This window comes from Salvia miltiorrhiza, chromosome 5 (genome assembly GCF_028751815.1).
Source record: "Salvia miltiorrhiza cultivar Shanhuang (shh) chromosome 5, IMPLAD_Smil_shh, whole genome shotgun sequence".
Taxonomy (NCBI): Eukaryota; Viridiplantae; Streptophyta; class Magnoliopsida; order Lamiales; family Lamiaceae; genus Salvia; species Salvia miltiorrhiza.
The window spans coordinates 15,124,609-15,146,939 of NC_080391.1; the positions used below are offsets into that span (position 1 = coordinate 15,124,609).

Sequence of the window (22,331 nt, forward strand, 5' to 3'; positions counted from 1 at the left end):
TGTGTGTGTAGGAGATCGTAACTAATTGCGAAGTGGCGATCTCAAAATTTGAATTTTATTATTCTGAGTTGATTAATGTGCAGTCATGGAAATTGTGCCTGTGATAAGTTATCTGCGAACCCCACCCCCTATTTTTAAGGAAAAAGATACGAGTGATGTGCTAAACACTATACTATTAATTTGTGGTCATCCATGCACAAGTTAAATTAAGAAAAAAATGATTTATTTAATTTATTTTTTAAAATAGAAAAGATAGTTATTTTACTGTATTATTAACATTGTAATTATTTTTTTTGTAATTTTTTATAAGTTTTTATTTAAATAAATAAATAAAACTAAAAACAAAATAAGTACAATATAAAAAATACAATAAAACAATTAAATCCTATTTCTATTTTAAAAAGTAAATTAAATAAATTAATTTTATTTTCTATTTAACTAATTTGTGGGTGGCCACAATTTGACTACATAGATTTATTAAAAAATTATCGGATTTTCTAAGAATTGTCTTCGATTATAATATCTTGTAATCAAGATGTAAAATGTGTGGCCCAAAAATACGGATTGAAACAATAAAATCGCGAATTCCGTGAAGTTACGACGAGTAACTCTATTGGTCAATCTAAACACATGAAAAATGAAAAATATTAGTAATTAAAAAGGAAATTACCACGAGCCGCTGCAATAATCACCCGAATATCATATGCAAGGTCCCGAATTCGTATAAATTTCCGCAGGTGCAATGTTTAAACAATAATTCCATGCAAAACCCAAGAATTTCGCCCAGCAAACTGTTAATTATGAATACATTTTTTTTCGTTTTCTGATAGAGATTATGAATACATTCTAAAAAGGAGTACTATTAAAATAATTTGAACTTCACCAATTAAGTCGCCCGAGTCTAAGGTGGGATTAAATATGTAGTTACAAACTTGGGAAAACTAAATTAATTACGCATGGCATATTCATGCTAATTCAATATTTATAATTTGTTTTTATCCACGTTAAACATTCTTATATTTGATTTTATTTATCAAAATGCAAAAATATGCTCATAGATATTTCTTAATCAAATTAAGTGTATAGTACTCCTTCCGTCCCCAAAATAAGTTCCTTTTTGGGGACGACACGGGTTTTAAGGAAAAGTGGTAAATTGTATTAATAGTGGAGAAAAATATGTTATACTAATTAGTATTGGGAGTGGTGAAAAGGTGAAAAAGTGTTATAATTAGTATTGAGAGTGGTGAAAATGTGAAAAAGTGTTATAATTAGTATTGAGAGTGCTGAAAAAGTGAAAAGTAAGAATAAATAAAGTATTATTAGTGGTGGGGTAGTTGTCCAAAAATGAAAAGAAAGAAAGAAAAACTTATTTGGAGGACGTTCCAAAAAGGAAAAAGATGAACTTATTTCAGGGACGGAATGAGTATTATTTTGGTGCATAGCAATTGTAAAATCAAAAAGGGAATCTTGTTCATGTGTCAAAAAGAGTAAGCTTATAGGCAAAAAAGGCGGCCTTATTTATCGGAATGTGTAGAACTACTTGAGAAAGTAGTAATACTAATTTCAACTTAAGCAACGTTAAAATAAGTGTTGGCATGGACCAGTTTCTATTCGGACATCACTACAAGCCAAAATCCAAAACAACAAAGAGAGGTGCTTTTAATTGACTCATTATTCTGAAAATGACACCACCTTGTTTTTTATACATTTTGTCACCAAATTTAAGCGCAAGGTTGACAATCCAGTCAAGAAAAAAGTTGTATATTTGGGATTTTTTTTGAGACCAAGGAAATCTGCGATCGCCATCAAGATGTGTACTGAATAAACTCGATTATTATGTACTCCCTTCATTCCACAAGTTTGATCACTTTTTTTAGTATAGTATTTGAAAAAGTGAAAAAATAAATAAATATATGTTTTTTTTGTCATATAAGAAAAGTGATCAATTTACATGAGACAATCCAAAAAAAAAAAAAAAATACTGATCAAGTTTTGCGAAACGAAGGTAGTAATACTCTTGCAAATCAATCACACATAAAAGGTAGAGCTTATTTAAAAAATTAGATATAACGAACTCGATTTTAAAAAAATTAATATGCTTCCAACTTAAGAGCTTTTGCCCCAAAAATACGACTCCACCATTCGGTCATCATGAAACAACAAATTTGAATCTCCAATATGGCAAAGAAACTATTTCGTTACTATCACTATCTTTTTAGATCAATAATATCTCTTATCCCACATTTGTGTCTAGTATCTCATATATAAATATAATATCTCTTATCCCACGTTTGTATATATCTCATAAATATTTGGGTATAGTATCTCATCCTTTATATATTTACAGCATCAATTTAATTTGATTAATTAACTTTTAGTTTATCAAATAAATAGTTATATTTTTATTAAGAAAATTAATTTAATTTATGTAATATTACTTTGGTCAATAATTAAATTTCATTTCATTTTTGAGACGTTTCACTAGAATATGCTCGTTTTTCATTTTGACTAAAAAAATGCACTTAAATGGTGTGGACCACACCACTTTTCTCCTAAAAAGTAAGTTTTCTAATCTTCGTGCCCAAAAGAAGTGACCCTATTAGAGTGAGACAGATGGAGTACATAGTATGTTAATTTACATAAAGTAAATCAATTAAGATGATGATTATTCTATAAAATTAAACTATGAAAATGTGTATAGGTTTTGAATCTATAATTTGTATGTACAATTTAAATCCGAATAGTGGTAACTGTTGCTATTTTGGTGTCAAGAGTTCGGTTAATACGTTTCTTTTTTATTTTTATTCATAAACAATGATAACGACAATTTAAACGAATTTGGATCATTATTAAAACCGATAATTAATTATTATAGTAATTTATAATAATAAATTTGAACGAGTTTATATAATTTGTGATATTGACTATATAGGTTTAGGACCACCATATTGGCTATTGGCTATATAGGTTTAGATAGATATAGCTACGTATAGCTTCTAAATGGGTATAACCGTTAATCAATAAGCCTATGTGGAATTTTCACCATTTTTAATGTTCTTATATATAAGTTTATTATAAAGCTGATACCAACTCAATTATCATATTTATAAATATAATAAAAAATTAATTTTAATTAAATATATTTTAATCAAATATTAAAAAAGTAAAAAAAAAGTAAAGACGAAATCGCAATAATAAAAATTGATATTATGAAAAGGCAAAATAAAAGTTAAAGATGAAAATTAAAAAAAAAAATCCTCATTTATATTTTTCTCGATTCTCCTTAATTCTTATTTTTCTCCTTCATTCTTATTTTCCTCACAACTCCTCCTATCCCACATTGCCTCACAACTCGTATCGCACATTGCTTGATAATCACACTCCACCTTGAATAAAGTCTAGGGTTAATTGCATCAAAATACCCGACCTTTTCCCAAAATTTGATTTTTTGACAAACTTTTTAATTGTAGCAAAAGTAAATGCTACGTTTTAAATTATTGCAATGTCCGTCCCTCGTATATTTCCGGCCAAATCCATACTGAGGTGGACCTCCGTAAAGCTTAGATGGCATGTCGTGCCGGGTAATGAAACATTGTCGTCTTAAATCCATTGCAATAAATTGAAACGTAGCTAAAATAAATTGACCGAAAATGAATGGATTTGGCTGGAAATATACGCGGGACGGACATTGCAATAAATTGAAACGTAGCTAAAAATTTTGCTACAACTAAAAAGTTTGTCAAAAAATCAAATTTTGGGAAAAGGTCAGGTATTTTGATGCAATTAACCCTAAAGTCTATATAAATAGTTATGTGTAGTATCTCATCCTACATATGTTTTGCACCTTGAATTTAATTTGACTAATTAATTAATTAGTTGGCCAAATAAATTTATGATCAGAAGAACTATGTATAACAACATACAATATTTTATTAGATTAATTGGATAACACATTATTAATTTATTTGAAGTAATTAATTAATTAATTAATTCTGTGTTATGCTTTATTGTATAAAATTTTAAAAAAAATCAAATAATTTAGTTTTATTTTTTCTTATAAAATCAGTAGTACTATTTTTTTTCAGAACTAAGAATGTAACTTGGTTTAACTGGAATAACCAATAATTGGATTGAAAAATTCAATTGCTTAATGTTGGTTTGAGGGAAATTCAGTTAATCGTAAATGTGAAAAACTCTAAATTTGTTATCTGATTCAATTTTGAAAAACAAAGAACAACTTACCACGGTACCAATATTGAGAAAGTTGGAAATTCTAATTGTCTGATTAACATAAGATGATTTTCTAAACACTAATATTTTTATATATAAAATAAATTAAAATATAATAAAATTTGACTTAATATATTTAAATCTAATTCATATTGACATATTTGCATAAGTTTTTTTATTTGTTCAACGTGGCAAAATTATCTTTTGTATTAAATTAATGACAATATAAATTGACCAATTAATTCATAAATATTTCCTCTAAGTAAGAGTATGTGCTTATTTATATCTCTAGACAAGATGCTTGTCAAAAATTCATTTTTAGTCTTCAAACTCTAAACGAGATAATGTTAAAAAGTGAGAGGTGGTCTATCAAGCTTCATATGAGATGTACTATGTACTCAAAACTCAGTTTTGGCTCCAAACAATATGATGCTCACAAGTTAGAAGTGGTTTGTCAAGCTCCAAGCGATATGATGCCCATAACTTAATTTCGGCCTTTTCAGCTACAAAAGAGATAATGCTTAGCACTCAACTCCGATTTTTCAAGCTCCAAATGAGTGATGCTTATAACTCAGATCTGGTCTATCAAACTATGGACGATATGACGCTCACAAGTCAGTTATGGTCTATCAAACTCCACACGAAATGATACTCACAAGTCAGTTATGATCTTACGAGCTCCAGATGAGATACTACTCACAAGTTAGTTCTTATTTTTCAAGCTACGGATGAGATGATGCTCAAAAGTTAGTTATATTCTTTCAAGATCGAGATGGTGATACTCATAAGTTAAATGCCCTATTTCAAGCTTTCAGACAAGATGATAATTAGAAGTTCGACGCACAAAAGTCAAATGTGATATTTCAAATTACAGACAAAATGATGCTCAAAAGTCTTGTAAGATTTGGATGAGATGATGTTGATAACACTCACTTTTCCATGGTTTTTAGTGTTCATATGATGTCAATTCTATAGGAAATTGAGTGTTGGATGATTGTTTTGTGCTTATATTGCTCTATCTTGTGAAACATGGTACTTGCTTGAACTTTGAAGGAATTTACAGGAATATTGAACTCGAATTTGGAAAAACGATCTGAAATAGAAGTTATAGTTTGTCTCGATACAAGTTCTTGAGTGCAAACGGATTGCAAATCGGAGTTTAGAAGAGGGAGATATTACCAAAACAAAACGGTCGCGCACAGTAGTGAAACAATGGCGACCCCGCGGTGACTGCCGCCAATAGGAGGATTTCTGTGAAGACAGCGGCGCCCAGGTGGCGACCGTCGGGCAAATCGCAGAGTATTCGGCGTTGGTGGCACTCTCGCGGCGCCCGCCGTGGTGACCGCCGTTCCATGAAGGAAATTTACAAAGGATGCAGTGACCGCTGCGTGTCCAGGATTTTATTATTTTTATGCGTTTTTCAGTGTTTTTCGAGCTCTGGACTGTATTTTTCTCATGTGCCTATATATAGGTCTTTTATTTGACCTATTGAGGGTTCCCAACTTTAGTTTTCAGATATATAGCTTTTATTTTTCATTACTTTCTAGTTTTTAGAGCTTGGATTGGATTTCTGGAAGGATTGAAGATTCAAGATCGTTCTTTCGATTTTATATAATCCAGTTCTTTCAATTGTTGTCTTTTTAATTATGTTTATGTTTTCTTTTGCTATGTTTGGCTAGTTTCTTTATCTGATTCTAGAGTTTGTAAATAGTTAACTGAATTCATGTAATTAATTTGTCAGTTTATGATTCATATTTCATGGTGCTTGAATTCTTGTGAATTATCTGATCAATAGTTTGAATGTATAGCTATTCGGTTTGAGATCTGACGGAGATAACTGTTTAGTGGATTCAGGAATGTATGATATGATTTTAACCTTGAGACCTGACGGAGATAGGTTGTTGGGAACCTTGTGGAATATCCTAACCCTTGTTTTGATGATACCAAAATTCATAGGACTTATATGTAATAGACTAGAATCGTTTTGAACTCAAGTGTTAGAGTTCGGCTCTAGTTTAGTTGCGGTGTCGAAGACTGAAGACTGAAGACTACAGATACCAACTGAAGTATCAGTTGAAGACTGATTATTTAATGCGCGCAAAGGACTGATACTAAAGTCAAGTATCAGTTGAACATTCCTCCTAGGACTGATCTTCCAACGTTCAGAGGAAGCCACGTACGCACAAGTACAGCCGCATTAAATGCAGAGATCTCAGAATATCTTATCTCTGCAGAGGTCATTCCTATCTGGTGGTTACTTTTCAGAGATGTCACATCTCCTGTCCATCAAAGAGAGCCATTTCCACACAGACAAGGAACCTCGAAGATTGAAGCCTCAGCCCAAATTCGAATTTCTCTCCAACGGAAGAAATCTTGAGGACGATTTACGCCAACAGATCTATTCAAGAGTTCTCCTACAAATAGCGCTTGAGGATCACTTCAACCTTCACCGATTCAACGACATAAGCTGAAGCTCTGCCGAAATTGCTACTCAGCCTAAAGCTTAACCGCACCAAAGCTTGAATCGAAGAAGAGAATTCCAAAGCTAAAATCAGTCACTGCTGCTCACAAATCATGTGGTTAGTCCATCAACTAAAGGACTATGGGATCGACGAAAAGGAAGTTCCTATCTATTGCGACAGCTCCAGTGCTATTGCAATCTCCCAGAATCCAGTTCACCACACCAGAGTAAAGCATATTGAAATTCGACATCACTTCATTCGTGATCATGTCGAAAAGAAGAATGTCTCTGTGGAATGGATTCCCACTGCTATTCAGAGAGCGGACCTGCTGACCAAGGCTCTTCCAGAAAAGAGGTTCAATGATCTATGTGCAAAGATCGGCCTCATCAACCCTGAAGAGTGATGCTGTGTTTGAAGATCTTCTCAAACAGTCATGTAGACTGGTGGTCAACCAACTGATGATTCAATGATCGCCAACATGGAATGCAATGAAGTCCGAATGCTCATCTGAAGAAGAAGTTATCCTGATGAATCAATCAGGATCGCGTGGTATCAACTGACTACTATGTTCAGTTGATCAGTAAGTATTTTAAATGCTTGCTCTTTCAAAATCAGTTATTTCAGTTAAGAGCTTTAAGTTTTAGTTCAAAATCTTTTCTCTAACTGATCAGTTTCTTTCAAAAACTTTAACTGATTGTTGGAAATTGTTGGAAAATGGAATATCCGAGAAGGACAAGATTTTTATAAAGTGAAAATCTGTTTTGATTGAACTTGTCCTGATCTTATTGCCAAAAATCTTTCCAACCTTTTTGCCTCTGCAATAAAATTTCTTGAAAAGCTCATTGACATGACAGTATGTAATGATGTCTTTCAACTTTTTGAAGACGCAGTCCCTCGCAGTGACGGCGGACGCGAATTTTTCTCTTCAATTGCATTTTAGGCACAGTTTTCGAAAAACCTTTCATCTTCTTACATGGTTCAAATCTTGTCTATTTATACCATGTTGTCTTCACTATTTTTCTGCATCAACTAACAACTCTCCACAGCCTTCACTGTGAGAAAAAGTTTCAATTGTTTCAAAAGTTGCAGAGAAAAATTGTTCCGACTAAAGGAGAAATCTATGACTGCAAAGTCATGGAGTGGAAGAATGACGCTCACATACCTGGTCTTCACCGGACCCTTCCACTGGACCTCAACGTCTCTCCGGCGTCAAAGTTTGCTCTACCCTCACTTGTATCCAGCGAAGCGAGTGTCTTCCATTCTCATGCATGGTGCCAAGAAGCTTTACCACTTCTGGAGGAGATATTCCTTATCGCATATGTTGCGCTCCTCCCTGGCTTGCAACACACAACGGGACCTCTCTCGTTGTTGGCCAGCATCTTCAGCCACACCTGGTCTATTCTCCACAGACCCAGGGTCGGCGAATCGACGGTGTTAGTCTTCTCAGCTGCCACCGCTTCGATTCTTCCTTCTCACGCCCATTCTTCTCTCCTTTCCTTCTTTCCAATTCACTAACCTGATCTTCACCTCATAAGGCAGCCCTCTCCTTCTTACAAGGCAGCCTTCTTCTATCTTCCGCCTTCTACGTTTTCTTGTCCTCCTCCACTTCTCCGTCTCCTCATCTCATCACATCCCCACTGGCGTTCTCATCTTCTGTTTATCCGGACTCACTCTGCTCTCAAATCTTATCACGAGCTTCTGAGACTCAGAGTTGGGTACCGTCTGATCATAGCCTCCATCGTCAGCTCTCTTTTTGATGTTGCCAAAAAGGGGGAAAGTCAGAAGTCAGAGAGAAACCTTTTCTTGAGGTTACTCCTGTCCTCTAACTCTTGACTGATGATGGAACAGCAAAGGATCACCAGAAGTTGTAAGGATGACGTTCCAGTAAAGACCTCAATTCAACGGAACACAAGTGAGAGTGGAACAAGCTTAGGAACATGAAGACACGAAGACAGAAGATGAAGATCAAGAAGTTCAAGGCGCAGCCAAGCAGACTGCTGGAGTCCATGGGTTTCCCATGTTTTTGTTTTTCTTTTTACTCCAATGTAAGTCTTGCCTTGTACCTCGACTGATGGCTTATCAGTCTTCTTTAATGAAATGAACTTCTTATTGATCTCAACCTGAAGACAATGACTCTTTGTCCAGGCTTTGATTATGGTTTTTCTGTCTTCTTTTTGTTCTGTTTTTAGAAATGTTTTCGTTCTTACTCTAAGTACAAGTTTTTAGGTTCTATTGTTAAGGGGGAACTGTTTTTACCCCATGTTTAGAACTTGTACTGTGAGTTCAGTCTTTTTACTGTCTAGAACTGCTGTGTGGTTTTGGCATCATCAAAAAGGGGGAAATTGTTGGGAACCTTGTGGAATATCTTAACCCTTGTTTTGATGATACCAAAATTCATAGGACTTATATGTAATAGACTAGAATCGTTTTGGACTCAAGTGTTAGAGTTCGGCTCTAGTTTAGTTGCGGTGTCGAAGACTGAAGACTGAAGAACGAAGACTGAAGACTGCAGATACCAACTGAAGTATCAGTTGAAGAATCAGTTGAAGACTGATTATTTAATGCGCGCAAAGGACTGATACTAAAGTCAAGTATCAGTTGAACATTCCTCCTAGGACTGATCTTCCAACGTTCAGAGGAAGCCACGTATGCACAAGTACAGCCGCATTAAATGCAGATATCTCAGAATATCTTATCTCTGCAGAGGTCATTCCTATCTGGTGGTTACTTTTCAGAGAAGTCACATCTCCTGTCCATCAAAGAGAGCCGTTTCCACACAGACAAGGAACCTCGAAGATTGAAGCCTCAGCCCAAATTCGAATTGCTCTCCAACGGAAGAAATCTTGAGGACGATTTACGCCAACGGATCTATTCAAGAGTTCTCCTACAAATAGTGCTCGAGGATCACTTCAACCTTCACCGATTCAACGACATAAGCTGAAGCTCTGCCGAAATTGCTACTCAGCCTAAAGCTTAACCGCATCAAAGCTTGAATCGAAGAAGAGAATTCCAAAGCCAAAATCAGTCACTGCTGATTACATACATTCTCTTAGACCCTAGGCATATATCTGTTTACCCAGAAGCCAAAGGTCAAACTTGCTTCAAAGAACTTGTTCTTTGTAAGTATAGTTGGCACTCGTTCAAACCTCCCCCCCATAAGAGTGTTTGAGTGGTTCGGAGTTCAGGAAGGTACTCTGAACTCTGAGTGAAAAGTCTGAGCACGAGGTGTGCTTAGCAGGGAAATCCTACGCGAGGTGTGTGGGTGCTGAAGAAGGGTTTTCTTCAGTTTACGGTTGTGTGCAGCAGGCAAGCACACGGGTACGGTTTGCAGTGCACCAGTGAAGCACTTGCAGAGTGGATTGTTGGTCTGATCAACCAGCCGTGGATGTAGGAAAGGGTTTTTCCGAACCACGTAAAAGTCTCTGTGTTATTTACAGCTTTTAGTTTTACATTCTTACTTGTGCTTTTTCTATTGATAAAACTGAACACTGAATAACAGAAAAGAGAAACCTTAATCCAACAACCTGCTCCACCGAGGCTATTACGAAACTAAGTTTAATTTCCGCTGCGTATGATATCAATCTGACTGAACTATCCTCTGATAGGAAGGAAGAGTGATATCATCTCTATCTTAGCAAACACGACTGAAGCCCTTACGTGGATCAGTTAAGTTCCAGCAACTTAACTGATAACTCATTACTGAAGAGCTTTCAGTATCAGTCGTCAACCTTGTTGGTCAAAACTGATTTCAGTAAAACTGGAGTCCTTGTTTGCGTGCAAAGTTTCGTTTTGATCTCTGACTGAGATTCCTCTGATTGAGGTCAGTAGATTAAGTTAAAAATAGCCTATAGGTGTATTCTCCCCCCCCCCCATACACCTATTCGAGACCCTCAGGACCTAACATAGGTGAATCATTGGGAGCTATTGAGAGTTAATAGATTATCTTGAGACCTGACGGAGATAGATAATTTATTAATCTACGATCTTTGCTGCTCTGACGAGAGTATTTGATTAATTGTGTGATCTCTCATCATAACTGGATTAAACTAGTAAATATGATTAATAGATTGATTGTGTGAATTTGGTTAATGACTTTACTTCCCTATGATCAGTTGTTTTATCATTTGATTTTTATTCTCTTAATTTATTTTCGATTATCGTTCGCTCTGGTTTTATCTTAATTCATTACTTCCTATTCTGCTTGCCTGTCTACTGTGATAGTTTAAATTGGTAGTACTTAGAGTTATTTCGCTTATCAGTCCATGTGGAGATGATACTCTGCTTACTATTTATTACTACAATTGCACTGTGTGAGTTGTTGTTTTGTTGCTAATAAAAATAGTGGTAAGATGTTCACATATAAGATGTGATCTTTATTTTTACCTATCAATCTAAAAATATTATACTCCTATAAAATTAGAAAACCTTTTCTATCAATCCTCCATCATATCTCGTCAAGTTTACATATATTATTTTCTTCTTATTTTTTTAAAATCTCTAACTTTACGTCAACTTTTTATGAAATTTTAATTAAATAAAAATTTATATAAAAAGACAATCTATTCAAGCTTTCAACAAAAAATACACACATAATTGGCAAAAATTATTAAGATTATTATATATAGTTTGAGTTGTACAACCATTTTATTTTTGATCAAATAAAACTAATTAATTTTTTTATATATAAAATTCATTTTATATGCCATAACTATAAATAATGTACAATAATAATTATGGGAGAGCTGCCTTCTTTGACCAGATCTCTCTCTCTTGCCGCAGCCCGGACCGCCCCGCCCCTCCGGCAGCAGCGCTGCAAGCCTGCAGCAGCGGCCCAGCTGCACCGCAACAACAGCCAGGCAGACGGTCTGGTGTTCGAGGCAGCAGCAGCGCGGCGATCCAGATCGTTGACAGAGAACGACTCAGCAGAGATCGACTCAGCAACGGCGACCCACCTTACGCTTCCACCGGCAATCTACACCGTTCAGAACAGAGCGGTGACCGAGAGAACGACTCAGCGGAGATCGACTCAGCAACGACGACCCACCGCGAGCAGCGCCGAGCTTCGCGGGCCGCTGACTCTGGTTGAGAGATCTGCTGAGTTGCTGCCGCTGTTTCTGAGGTCCGATGAGGCCAATATCGGAGCCACCACCTCCTTCCGTCGGCAGTAGCTAAGATGTGATGGAAGGACGCCGTCAGCAGCCTCCAGATCTCGGCGCTGCCGATCCCGATCTGCCCGATCCTTATCTTGGCGCCGCCGATCAAGATCGAAGGAAATCTGCCCGATCCAGATCTTCGCCCACCACACCGCAGCAGGTCCCCAGCTGCACAGTCGCCGCCGGATGTCAATCGAGTCCGCCAGTGACGGACTTGAGTTCGCCGGCTTTCAATAGTGAAAAGGGGGGCCTCAACCTTCCCCCGGTATCATCTAACTTTGACGTGTTTCGCTCGAAATCAACTGTTCTGTATCGGCAACCGTCCGGCGCTGTGGCTGCTGGGCAGCAGTCGACGCCTCATGTTGATACAGAAAAGCCTTCTGGAGGATTAAACGACTCGGAACAGGTAATCCCGTCGTGCAGCGAACCTATCTCTTATGCCGCGAAAGTTCGTCCTACCATGATCAAGAAGCCGGATTTTCCTGCTTATGGTCTTCGTACACTTCATTCGAAACGTGAGGGGGAGGTCGTTACTTTATCGATCCCGAAATCAGAGTATCAACAGCGTCTTGATGAATTTCAGTTTGCTTTGATCGGGAGGATGATCCTTCGCAAAGGCGACAAGCCGCGTACGTTCGCGGATATTACGCTAGAGTTGCAGCGTATCTGGCAGTGCTCGGATTGCCAATTCATTCCTATGGCTAAGGGTTTCTTTACTATCAAATTCAAGACGGTGGAAGCAAAAAAGAAGGCAAAAGGAAATGCGGTCCTCCAGCTTTCAACGGGTCACATACGTCTTCGAGAATGGTGCCGATACTTTGATCCTTATAAAGAAACCTCATCTCTTGCACAAGTGTGGGTCAGGGTGTATTATCTCCCGGTGGAATTATGGACTCCAGTTATCATTGCTAATATTGGTCGAGCCCTAGGACATCCGTTGCGTATTGACAACGTTTCTGCTAATGGCCAAGTGGGGCACTTCGCCAGGGTCCTTGTGGAAATCAATATGGCGCTGCCCCTTCTCAATTCAATGTACATCGATGATGGTAATAATTCTTTCTATATTGAATTTGGTTTCGAATCTTTGCCGTTGTTCTGTTCTCATTGTAAAATCACTGGTCATTCCACGGATAAATGCCGGAGAGCTGCGAAAGCAAAAGGCAACCAGAAGAATGAGGAAGCGGCTGATCAAGTTGAGGAGAATCATAAAGGAGATGCTAAGGTGGATCCGAAGCCTGCTTGGCAGCCTAAGGAACAGGTTTATTACCCTAATGTCAAGGATAGTGATCTTCCGCCGATTGGATTGGAAAACCGTTACGACGTGTTTCATAAAGATGATGAGAAGGTGGCCGAAACAGATAGTGACAGGGTGGACGAAAACTTTGTTGTTGAGTCTCCCGATATGTCTCTAAATGAAATTGGGGAGGTTAGTGCGGAGCGTCTGAATGAGGATGGGGCTGATGATTTTCAGGAGGATCATGGCATCACTAAGCGACATGATTTGTCGGCTGGTAAGGGACCTACGACTTTCATAGGAGATGAAGACTCCGGGAGTAGCAAAGGTCAGCATGGGGAAGAGGTTGTTACTTCTCCAAATATGCAGTCGGAGGATATTGATGAGTTACAGGTTCAGAAAGCAGCTGCCATGAATACACAACGGGAGAAGGACCCTACTCCTGATTTGAAGGATAGGGCGGAGTCTCAGGGGATCATTCCGGATCAAGAGGATATTGCTAATCGTATTAGCAGGCTCGAGGCGCAGGTTACTCAAGGGATGGAATTGCTAGTTGAGCAAGTTCCACCTAAGCGTGGACCGGGTCGTCCTAAAAAGGGTATGGAACGTTCGCGCGTGCCACTGAATCCGAATCTGATAGATTACATAAAAGGTCGTCTAAGAAATGCGGAGGAACTGGGATATAAGCCGAGGGACTTTGTGGTTGATCATAGCAACAATAGTGCTATGCGTGCTATGAACAATATCGCGCACGGCCGTTGGTCGGATGAAATGGAGTTGGACGACTGATTTTATTGCCAAGTATTGTCTTTTGACTTAAGCTGTCCTATGCGTTGATGTTTTTGTTTTACGAGCTCTTTTCGAGTCTCGGGCCCTAAGTTTGCTTTCTTGTGCCTTCAAGGGTTTTTTCTTTTTCCTTTTTAATAAAACTCAATTTCATCAAAAATGTACAATAATAATTACAATATAAAGTGAGTTTTCGTCCATATATCGAGTCCAATAATTCATCACTCTTCCCATTCTTTCCTTTTTAAATAAAAATAGAAAGAGAAAGAAAAGGTAGATTTTAAAAATAATTCTGGAACTAGTTAATCTTTATTCACATTATCAAAGATGTTGACAAAGATATTCTTATTCCAGATTTTCAGATACTTTAATTACTTAAGTCCCTGAAAAAATATGTCCAAAGGAGCATGCGTTATTAATTATTATCCTCTATGGATTTCATAAAGTAAGAAGCTGCCATTGGCTGAGCTGTTTAGGAGCTTATAAGCTCCTTAAAAGTGTTTGATAAGATAAGCTCATAAACAGCTTATAAGCTCCAAAAATAAGCTCCCCAAAAAATAAGTTCTTCTACCACAACTTATTTTTTAATAATCTCATATAAAACAATATTTTTACAAATATTTTTCAATTATAATTTATTATTTTCATCATATATCATTCAAGTTTATTTTTCTTGGATTTTCTCTCTCTAAAAATATATTTTCTCTCTCTAACTTATAAGCTCAATTATCCAAACGCTTTCACAACTTATAAGCTCTTAAAAATTACAGCTTATAAGCTCTTGAAACATCTTATAAGCTCTAAGAGCTTATAAGCTCTTTAAAATAAGTTTAGCCAAACACCCTCTAACTCCAGCTTAATTTAATGTGAGTTGCGCTATTTTGGTGCAGTTTATATATTCACTAGAAGTTTATATAATTGTGTGCGTATGTTGATAATGATAGCGATTTTAGTGTTTAAGGTCAAAGATTTTAGATTTAAGATCATTATGGTGCAATTTTTTAATTTAATTATTTAATTGTTAATTTATAATAATAAAAAATGTGATAGAATTACAATTATTTGTGCTAATTGAATATCATAATAGACAAGAAATTATCAAAAATAGTTTTTAAAAATATTTTATTGTGCTTTATATTTTTAACCATTGAATCATTAGATTTAGTGCAATAATTTTCGCGTTCACTAAAATAGTGTAGAGCATCCACAACAGATCTCTCAAAAGTAATTCTAACTTTAAATTTGAGCTAAAATAATAAAAAGTGAGATAAAATGATCATCCAACAGATCACTTATATTAAGTTGGGCCCACAAAATAAATTACACCCTGCAAATTTAATCCTAAATTTACACTCCCTTAAATCTAATCCTAAATTTATAAAATAGATAATGAAAAATAGGAGAGCTACTGTGCGCAATTGTAAAATAGGAATTAAAAATAATTTAGGGAAGACTTTAGGAGTATTTTTGGGAATAAAATTTTGAGAGTCTGCTGTGGATGCTCTAATGGTCTATATATGTTTAGTGCGCTTTTGGAATTGCCCTTAGTATATGTCCACTATTTCAAATGATCCTTATTAAGTATGGGTATGAAAACTGTAAATTCAAATCGAAGGGTTTTTTTTTTCTATAAAAACATTCGAATCTTAGATGGAAATACAAGAAAATAATGTGTCAATAGTTAAAAATGACATAATCTTTAAGTTATATATGTAAATACAAGCATTTTATGCTCAAATTAAATGAACAAATTTAAATACTCTTTAATGTGGATGACTTTATTTGATTTTTTGTGAAAAAAATCATACATACTCTTGACTGATAACTATCATATTTTTCTTGTATATTTCTAACTAATAGCTGTCAAATCAGTCAAATGCGTAAGACTATTACAAAAATTAAATATAACTTTTAACATCGAAGGGTATTTAAGTCTTAGGCATATATATATATGATGCTTGTGTTTATAAAAGAAGGTATTTTTAAATTTTTAATTGAAAATAATTGTAATAATCAATTTTATAATATGTATAAGTATAATCGCATGCAGTTGAATATTATCCCATGTTTCGAAGTCTACATTAATTAAGACTAAGGAGTAAGGGTAGACGACGTCATTCGGTCATTACTTGGAATTTAGAGTGGTTGAAAATGAAAACAATCACAGTCGACATAGAATCTATCTCCAAGATTTATTGGTGACGGTTGATTGCAGGAGTTATGTTTATCCAAACTGAATTTTATGACTTGCAAATGGAATTAATAAGGAGGTACAACAAAATTTCCAAGGTTGAATCATACTTAAACGACGAGAATAATATGAGTCACGCTTCCAGAAATGCACGTCGCGTATTCCACAAAGTAACCAAGTATTTACAATAGAATATTTAAGGATAAGAGTATGCATGATAAGCACATTCGTAGAAATTCCTTGTTATCAACGTGATCAACAAGTAATTTTGCGTGAAAATAAATAAAACGTTCTGATTAATTAGTAGTTATTGAATGAGAAAAAATTACCGTCGTAGAAACTAAATGCAGAAATAATTATGGGTTTTTTCTACTAAATCTTGGGTAAAATATTGTTTGCCAACGTTTTCTACATTGTACAAATCGGAACCTCTTTTGGTGCAAAATACACGCAAAACTTTGTGGAAAAATCAAAGTAGAACCAGTTCCGTTTTTTGTTTTTTTTTTCGCCTAAGGTACGTTTACTTTGATTGTAAAATTTTTATTAAAAAATAATGAATAAAAAATCTAATTTTTTTTATATTTTTTTATCATATGTATTTCCTAGAGATGAGAAAATGAAAATATTGAAAAATATGTTCACACTCCTACCCTAATGTTGGGAAATTAATTGAAATATCCTACGCTTGACTTTAATGATCCCAAAACACTTAGATTATCTTCTCTAAACTATAATTTCACTGAACTCAAGTGTTAGAGTTCATTTTCCTAGTTAGACTATAGAGTGAAATGACAAAAGACTGAAGACTGAAGTTCTGAAGACTGAAGAACTGAAGATCCAACAACTGAAGACTGAAGACCAACTGAATCAAGACTGCTGACTCAACTGAAGGACTATCACTGAAGTACCAGTGTTCGGGAAACATTGATATACGCCACGTCGGATAAAGCACTGACTAATGCTGAAGTAGAATAACTGGAGAAACCTCGGACTGATTCTTCAGTCTAGAAATGTTTCGCTCAGTTCCATCATAGCCACGTGGAAAGTAAGTTGCTGACTGCCAGTACAAACTGCATTTAATGCGGAGATATGCAGAATCGTCCTTTGGAGTGCAAAGTTTCCCTTTTCGTGTTGCTTTATTCTGCAACACCATATCCTATGAAAGCAAGGACGGTACCTACTTTCAGCTTAAGGAGACCGAAGACTGAGAACCTGAGCCAGAATTCAAATCTGAGTCACAACGGCAGAAAATGAAGAAGGATATCCTCCAACGGATCTATTCTCCAGACGCTGCCTATAAATAGAGCTCAAGGATCAACCTCATTCTTCATCGATTCAACGCACCAAGCCGAAACTCTGTCAAACTCAAGAGTCAAGCTAATCCACTGCATCTAAGTTTGAACCTCTGTCGAACTCAAGAGTCAAGCTAATCCACACATACACTGAGAACCTGAGCCAGAATTCAAATCTAAGTCACAACGGCATAAAATGAAGAAGGACCTCCTCCAACAAATCTATTCTCCAGACGCTGCCTATCAATAGAGCTCAAGGATCAACCTCATTCTTCACCGATTCAACGCACAAAGCCGAAACTCTATCGAACTCAAAAGTCAAGCTAATCCACAGCATCTAAGTTTGAATCGAAGAAGAGAATACATATTGCTGTAATTATCAGTCTTCACATGTACACTCATATCCTTAGCCTAGAAATTGGTTATTGAGATTCCGTTATCAGTAATCCTTGTTGGAATACAAACCCTTTTCAAAGAGAGAGAAAAGAGAGTTTGAGAGAAGTATTTGAGACAGTTGTCTGAATACTAGGTTGTTTAGCACCCGCAAGCTAGATGTGTGGTTTACTTAGCACCAGTAAGTTAAGAAAGAGAAGTCTAATAGTTGTTGGCACTGAAACGAGTGTTTCAGTTGTAAGATTTGTTGTGCACCCGTAAACACGAGCTAGGTTTGCTGTGCACCCGTAAGCATGAGCTGAATCGATTGCCAGTGTGATCTACTGACCGTGGACGTAGGAATTGTTATTCCGAACCACGTAAAAATTCTTTTGTTATTACTGCTTTCAAGTATTTCAGTTTCAAGGGTACCCTACGTATACTGAAACTGATAACTTAAAGGACAAACCTTAAAACTGATAATCTGATTCACTGAAGACTATTTCTTAAAGGGGTAATTGCCTGTAAATCCCTAACGTTTACACAGAATTGGTTTTTGCACCTATTTTTATTTTTCTTCTTTTAAATACCTAACCTTTAGTTTTTGTCTCAAATTTGTCCGGCGATCGATTTTTTTTTTACGCCGGCGTCGGAAATGCCACTGTGGCAGCCGAAATTGATGAGGTGACAGCCGGAATTGACACCTAAACATATTTTTTACATGTGGCAAAAAAATAAAATTAAAAAAACAAAAAAAAATTCCAAATCATCATCATCTTCCTCAAACCCTTATACCCCCTCCCCCCTGCCAGCACCACCGGCTGCTCCTTCGCCGCCCCCTTCCCTCCCCCTGCCAGCACCAACGGCGACACACAGAGAGGTTCTCGGCACCTCCGTCTCCCTCAGAACCACGCCGCCACCTCGGTCGCCGTGACATACAGAGAGCTTCTCGGCACCTCCGTCGCCCTCAAAACTACGCCGCCATCTCCGTCTCCCTCTGAAAACTTGGCACACCCACCTCTTCTTCTACGGCGACTCAGGGCAACGGCGACATTCTAGCCCCCATTCCCTCCAATTTCCGATGTCAAAAACCCTAGATCCCCAAATTCTAGCCCCCATTCCCTCCGATTTCTGACGACAAAAATGACTCCCTTTCCTCTGTTTCAACATTGGCCGACATCAGCAACTCTCTCGATTTGGAGAGGGGCCGGCGAAGATGGGCCTCTCGAATTGGAGAGGGGCCGACGGAGAGAGGCCAGCAGAGGAAGACAGGAGAGAGGCCTCTGGATTTGGTCAGGTAGCGGCGGCGGAGGGTGGGGGAAGGGGAGGCAGTGGTGGGGTGGCCGATTTGCAGAGATCGGCGCCCGGTGGCAGATGGTGGGGGAAGGAGAGGAGGGAGGGCGGCGGGTGGGGGAACAAGGGAGAGGGGGAAGAAGACGGGGGAGGGGAGGGGATGGGGAAAGGGAGGCGGCGGCGGTGGTGGTGTGTGGTGTGGCCGATTTGCAGAGATCGACGCCCGGTGGGGAGGGCCGAAGGCGGCAGGTGGGGGAACGGGGGAAAGGGGGAAGAAGACGGGGGGAGGGGGGTTTAATCCACATGTGAAATTTTTTTCTTTTTTTTGTTTAATTTTATTCCACATGTCAAATATATACTTAGGTGTCAATTCCGGCTGCCACCTCGTCGATTCCGGCTGCCACAGTGGCATTTCCGACGCCGGCGTAGGAAAAAACCGGTCGTCGGATAATTTTGAGACAAAAACTAAAGGTTAGGTATTTAAAAGAAGAAAAATAAAAATATGTGAAAAAACCAATTCCGTGTAAACGTTAGGAATTTACAGGCAATTACCCCTTTCTTAAATCGCTTACGCATCAGTGTTATCAGTCCAATTGATCAGTGTTAGGACAATTAGTAGGATTTCTAACACTACTCTGATTTTGAAAACTGATAAGACTGAAACCCTATCTGAACTTCAATTTGTTGATCAGTTCCTCAAACTAAAGTTACCCTACTGACTCATTATCAGTATCAGTCTTAGCCCCTTTTTAAACTAATATCCTTCTTACACAACTTACTTCAGTTTCAGTTTAGAAACTGACTTCAGTTTTCAATTTGAAAATAGTCTACTGGTGTATTCCCCCCCCTCCCATACACCAGCTCAGATACCCACCAGGACCCAACACCTAGGATAATATTATCTAACATTAGAGAAAAAATGAGTGAAAATGAGCTGCTTGAAAAAATATTTCACCATACTTATAAAAAAATTTCCATCATAGTAAACATGTGAAAGTGATAAAAATAAATAAAAAAATGAATGAATGAAAATATATTTTTCTCTTTCTTTTCATTAAAGTAAATGCACCTTAAATGTAATAAAGAGGTTAGTTTTGTCATGGGGGGTGCGTATAGCATCAAGCTAACTCGAATATCTAAAATAAATATTTGTTTTATTATTGAAATTACTTGCATCGAGTGATATAACGACTCCTATGTATCTATTAATTAAACCCAATGAAGAAAAAAACAATTTATATATATAAAAGAATGACTAATTTATAAAACATGTCATGAGATGTATTTTAACAGCCAGTGTGAATACGCATACGAATATAGTTACACAAAATGTAACAAAAGTTGTAACAAACGAAATACCAAGAATGATAACCCAGTTCGGTGATAGAACACTTACGTCTGCGGGCCTCGTCCATGGAAAACGATCCACTATATAAAGTTAAGATATACAAATTAAAAGACTTACACAATAAGACTATCTCTTACTACGTCTCTATATTTTCTCAAAATCTCACCAATGGTGGACAGTTGAAAGCTAGACAATGACTAACTTTCTAGACGTGAACACCGGCGAACACCACCTAATCCCTCGATGAACAATAACCAAATAAAGAAGAGTTTATAACTAATTTACAATGTACACTCAAGTGTATAACTCACAAACACTCTAGTATAAAAAAAAGTACTGTATCAAGAAATGTACTATAGACTGCAAGTCTGTGATGACACCTAGCAGGAACAAGAATTCTCGACTACATTGCGAGATCAATTAAGCACATCCAGCATCTTGAACGAAATATGACCTCTTTATATAGACTTCATGTCTCTAATTTTCTCTTGTAGCCCAAGTTAATCATTTTCTAATCATGTGAAAATAGGAGTTCTAGCTTAATGAGGACTCTACTTGGATGATCTTGTCTATCAATCTGATAATCATTCTTCAAAAAATAAGACTCATACACATGCTACATAACAATTTCGTGGCTATTGTGAAGATTAGAAGTATATCAAGACAATAATTATATACACTTTTAATAAGAGATTTGTACTTAATTATCCATAAATATATCACTTCTACAAGCATGTATCATCATATGTACCAAATATTATTGTTACAATTTACGCAATGACAATACAATATAGAGTAAATACACTCTAACAATATATATTTCATATACACAACTCATGATTAGAGATATTGTAATATATATAGGGAATTAAACCCAACGAAAGAAAAATCAATTTCTATATATATTTTGATATGGACAACTCATGATTAGGGATCTTGTAAAATAAGCATACACATGGGGATGTTCAAATGAATTTTTTTATTTAAATAAAAAAATTTATTTAATGCAATCAATCGGTTGGTGCGATAAAAGTTTAAAATAACACAGAATAAACGAAGTTTAAAATAACACAAATTCAAAAAATATTTTATTCATTTTCCAACAAATTTAATTATAAAAACAAATATAAATCTCATAAAAAACACAAAATAAAACAAAATATTGAAACTCTAACTATATATCAGAACTAAATCCAAAATGATGTAAAATGGATACCAATGTGATCATCGTTGAATCCATATTCTGTGCACGGAGACCTATTATATATGGGTGGTGTTAATGGCCGCGTAGGCCGGCTGGCACAACAAATTTTGAAACGGATGACACACATCTGCTGTAATTGTTTAAGATTTTCTTAGATCTGTATTTATATGTCATAATTCTCGTTCTCCAACCCTTGGAACTTATAGTTATTGGAGAACATAAATATGTCCGGAGAAGAGGATATTGACGGCGACATACAAATGAAATCAAAGAAAAGGCCGTTAGAGGGGAAAAAAGAGAGCAACTCGGCGGCAGAAGGATTAGAGCTTCAAGGACAAAGAAACTAAGGTTTGAGGGAGAGGTTGAGAACAAAGAAAAGAATATTTTTGTACGAACCAAAAAAATGACGGAATAATTTTGTTTGAAACACTAAAAATTAATTATATTTTATTAAAATGATATTAAGTAAATAGCTATTCATTTTCACTATCCTAATAGATACTAGTATTTCACATTATTAACATTTATTTAAAATAAACAAAAACCAGTAGCAAAAGTGGATCATTACTCCCTCAGTTCCATTATAGGTGGCTCAAAATTTTTTAGCACGAGAATTAAGGAGAATGTGTAAATTTGTTAAAAGTGGTAGGGCTCACACTTTTTTAAGGGTCAAATTTTTCTATTTATAAAATAAATTATTTATAATGAGACGACCCAAAATATAATACAGGCCACTTTTAAGGGACGGATGGAGTATTATTCACTG

General features: G+C 36.4%; 1 protein-coding gene across 1 annotated transcript; it reads left to right on the forward strand.

The window, feature by feature from the left end:
- Window positions 1–18,936: 18,936 nt before the first annotated feature.
- Window positions 18,937–19,311, forward strand: LOC131025562 (glycine-rich RNA-binding protein GRP2A-like). The gene has a single exon (XM_057955359.1). The coding sequence runs from the start codon at window positions 18,937–18,939 to the stop codon at window positions 19,309–19,311; it is 375 nt and encodes a 124-aa protein (XP_057811342.1).
- The last annotated feature ends 3,020 nt before the right edge of the window (window positions 19,312–22,331 follow it).

Excerpts from the sequence above, each read along its gene's own strand:
- LOC131025562 (XM_057955359.1), top strand. The coding sequence starts at position 18,937 with ATGGGCCTCTCGAATTGGAGAGGGGCCGACGGAGAGAGGCCAGCAGAG.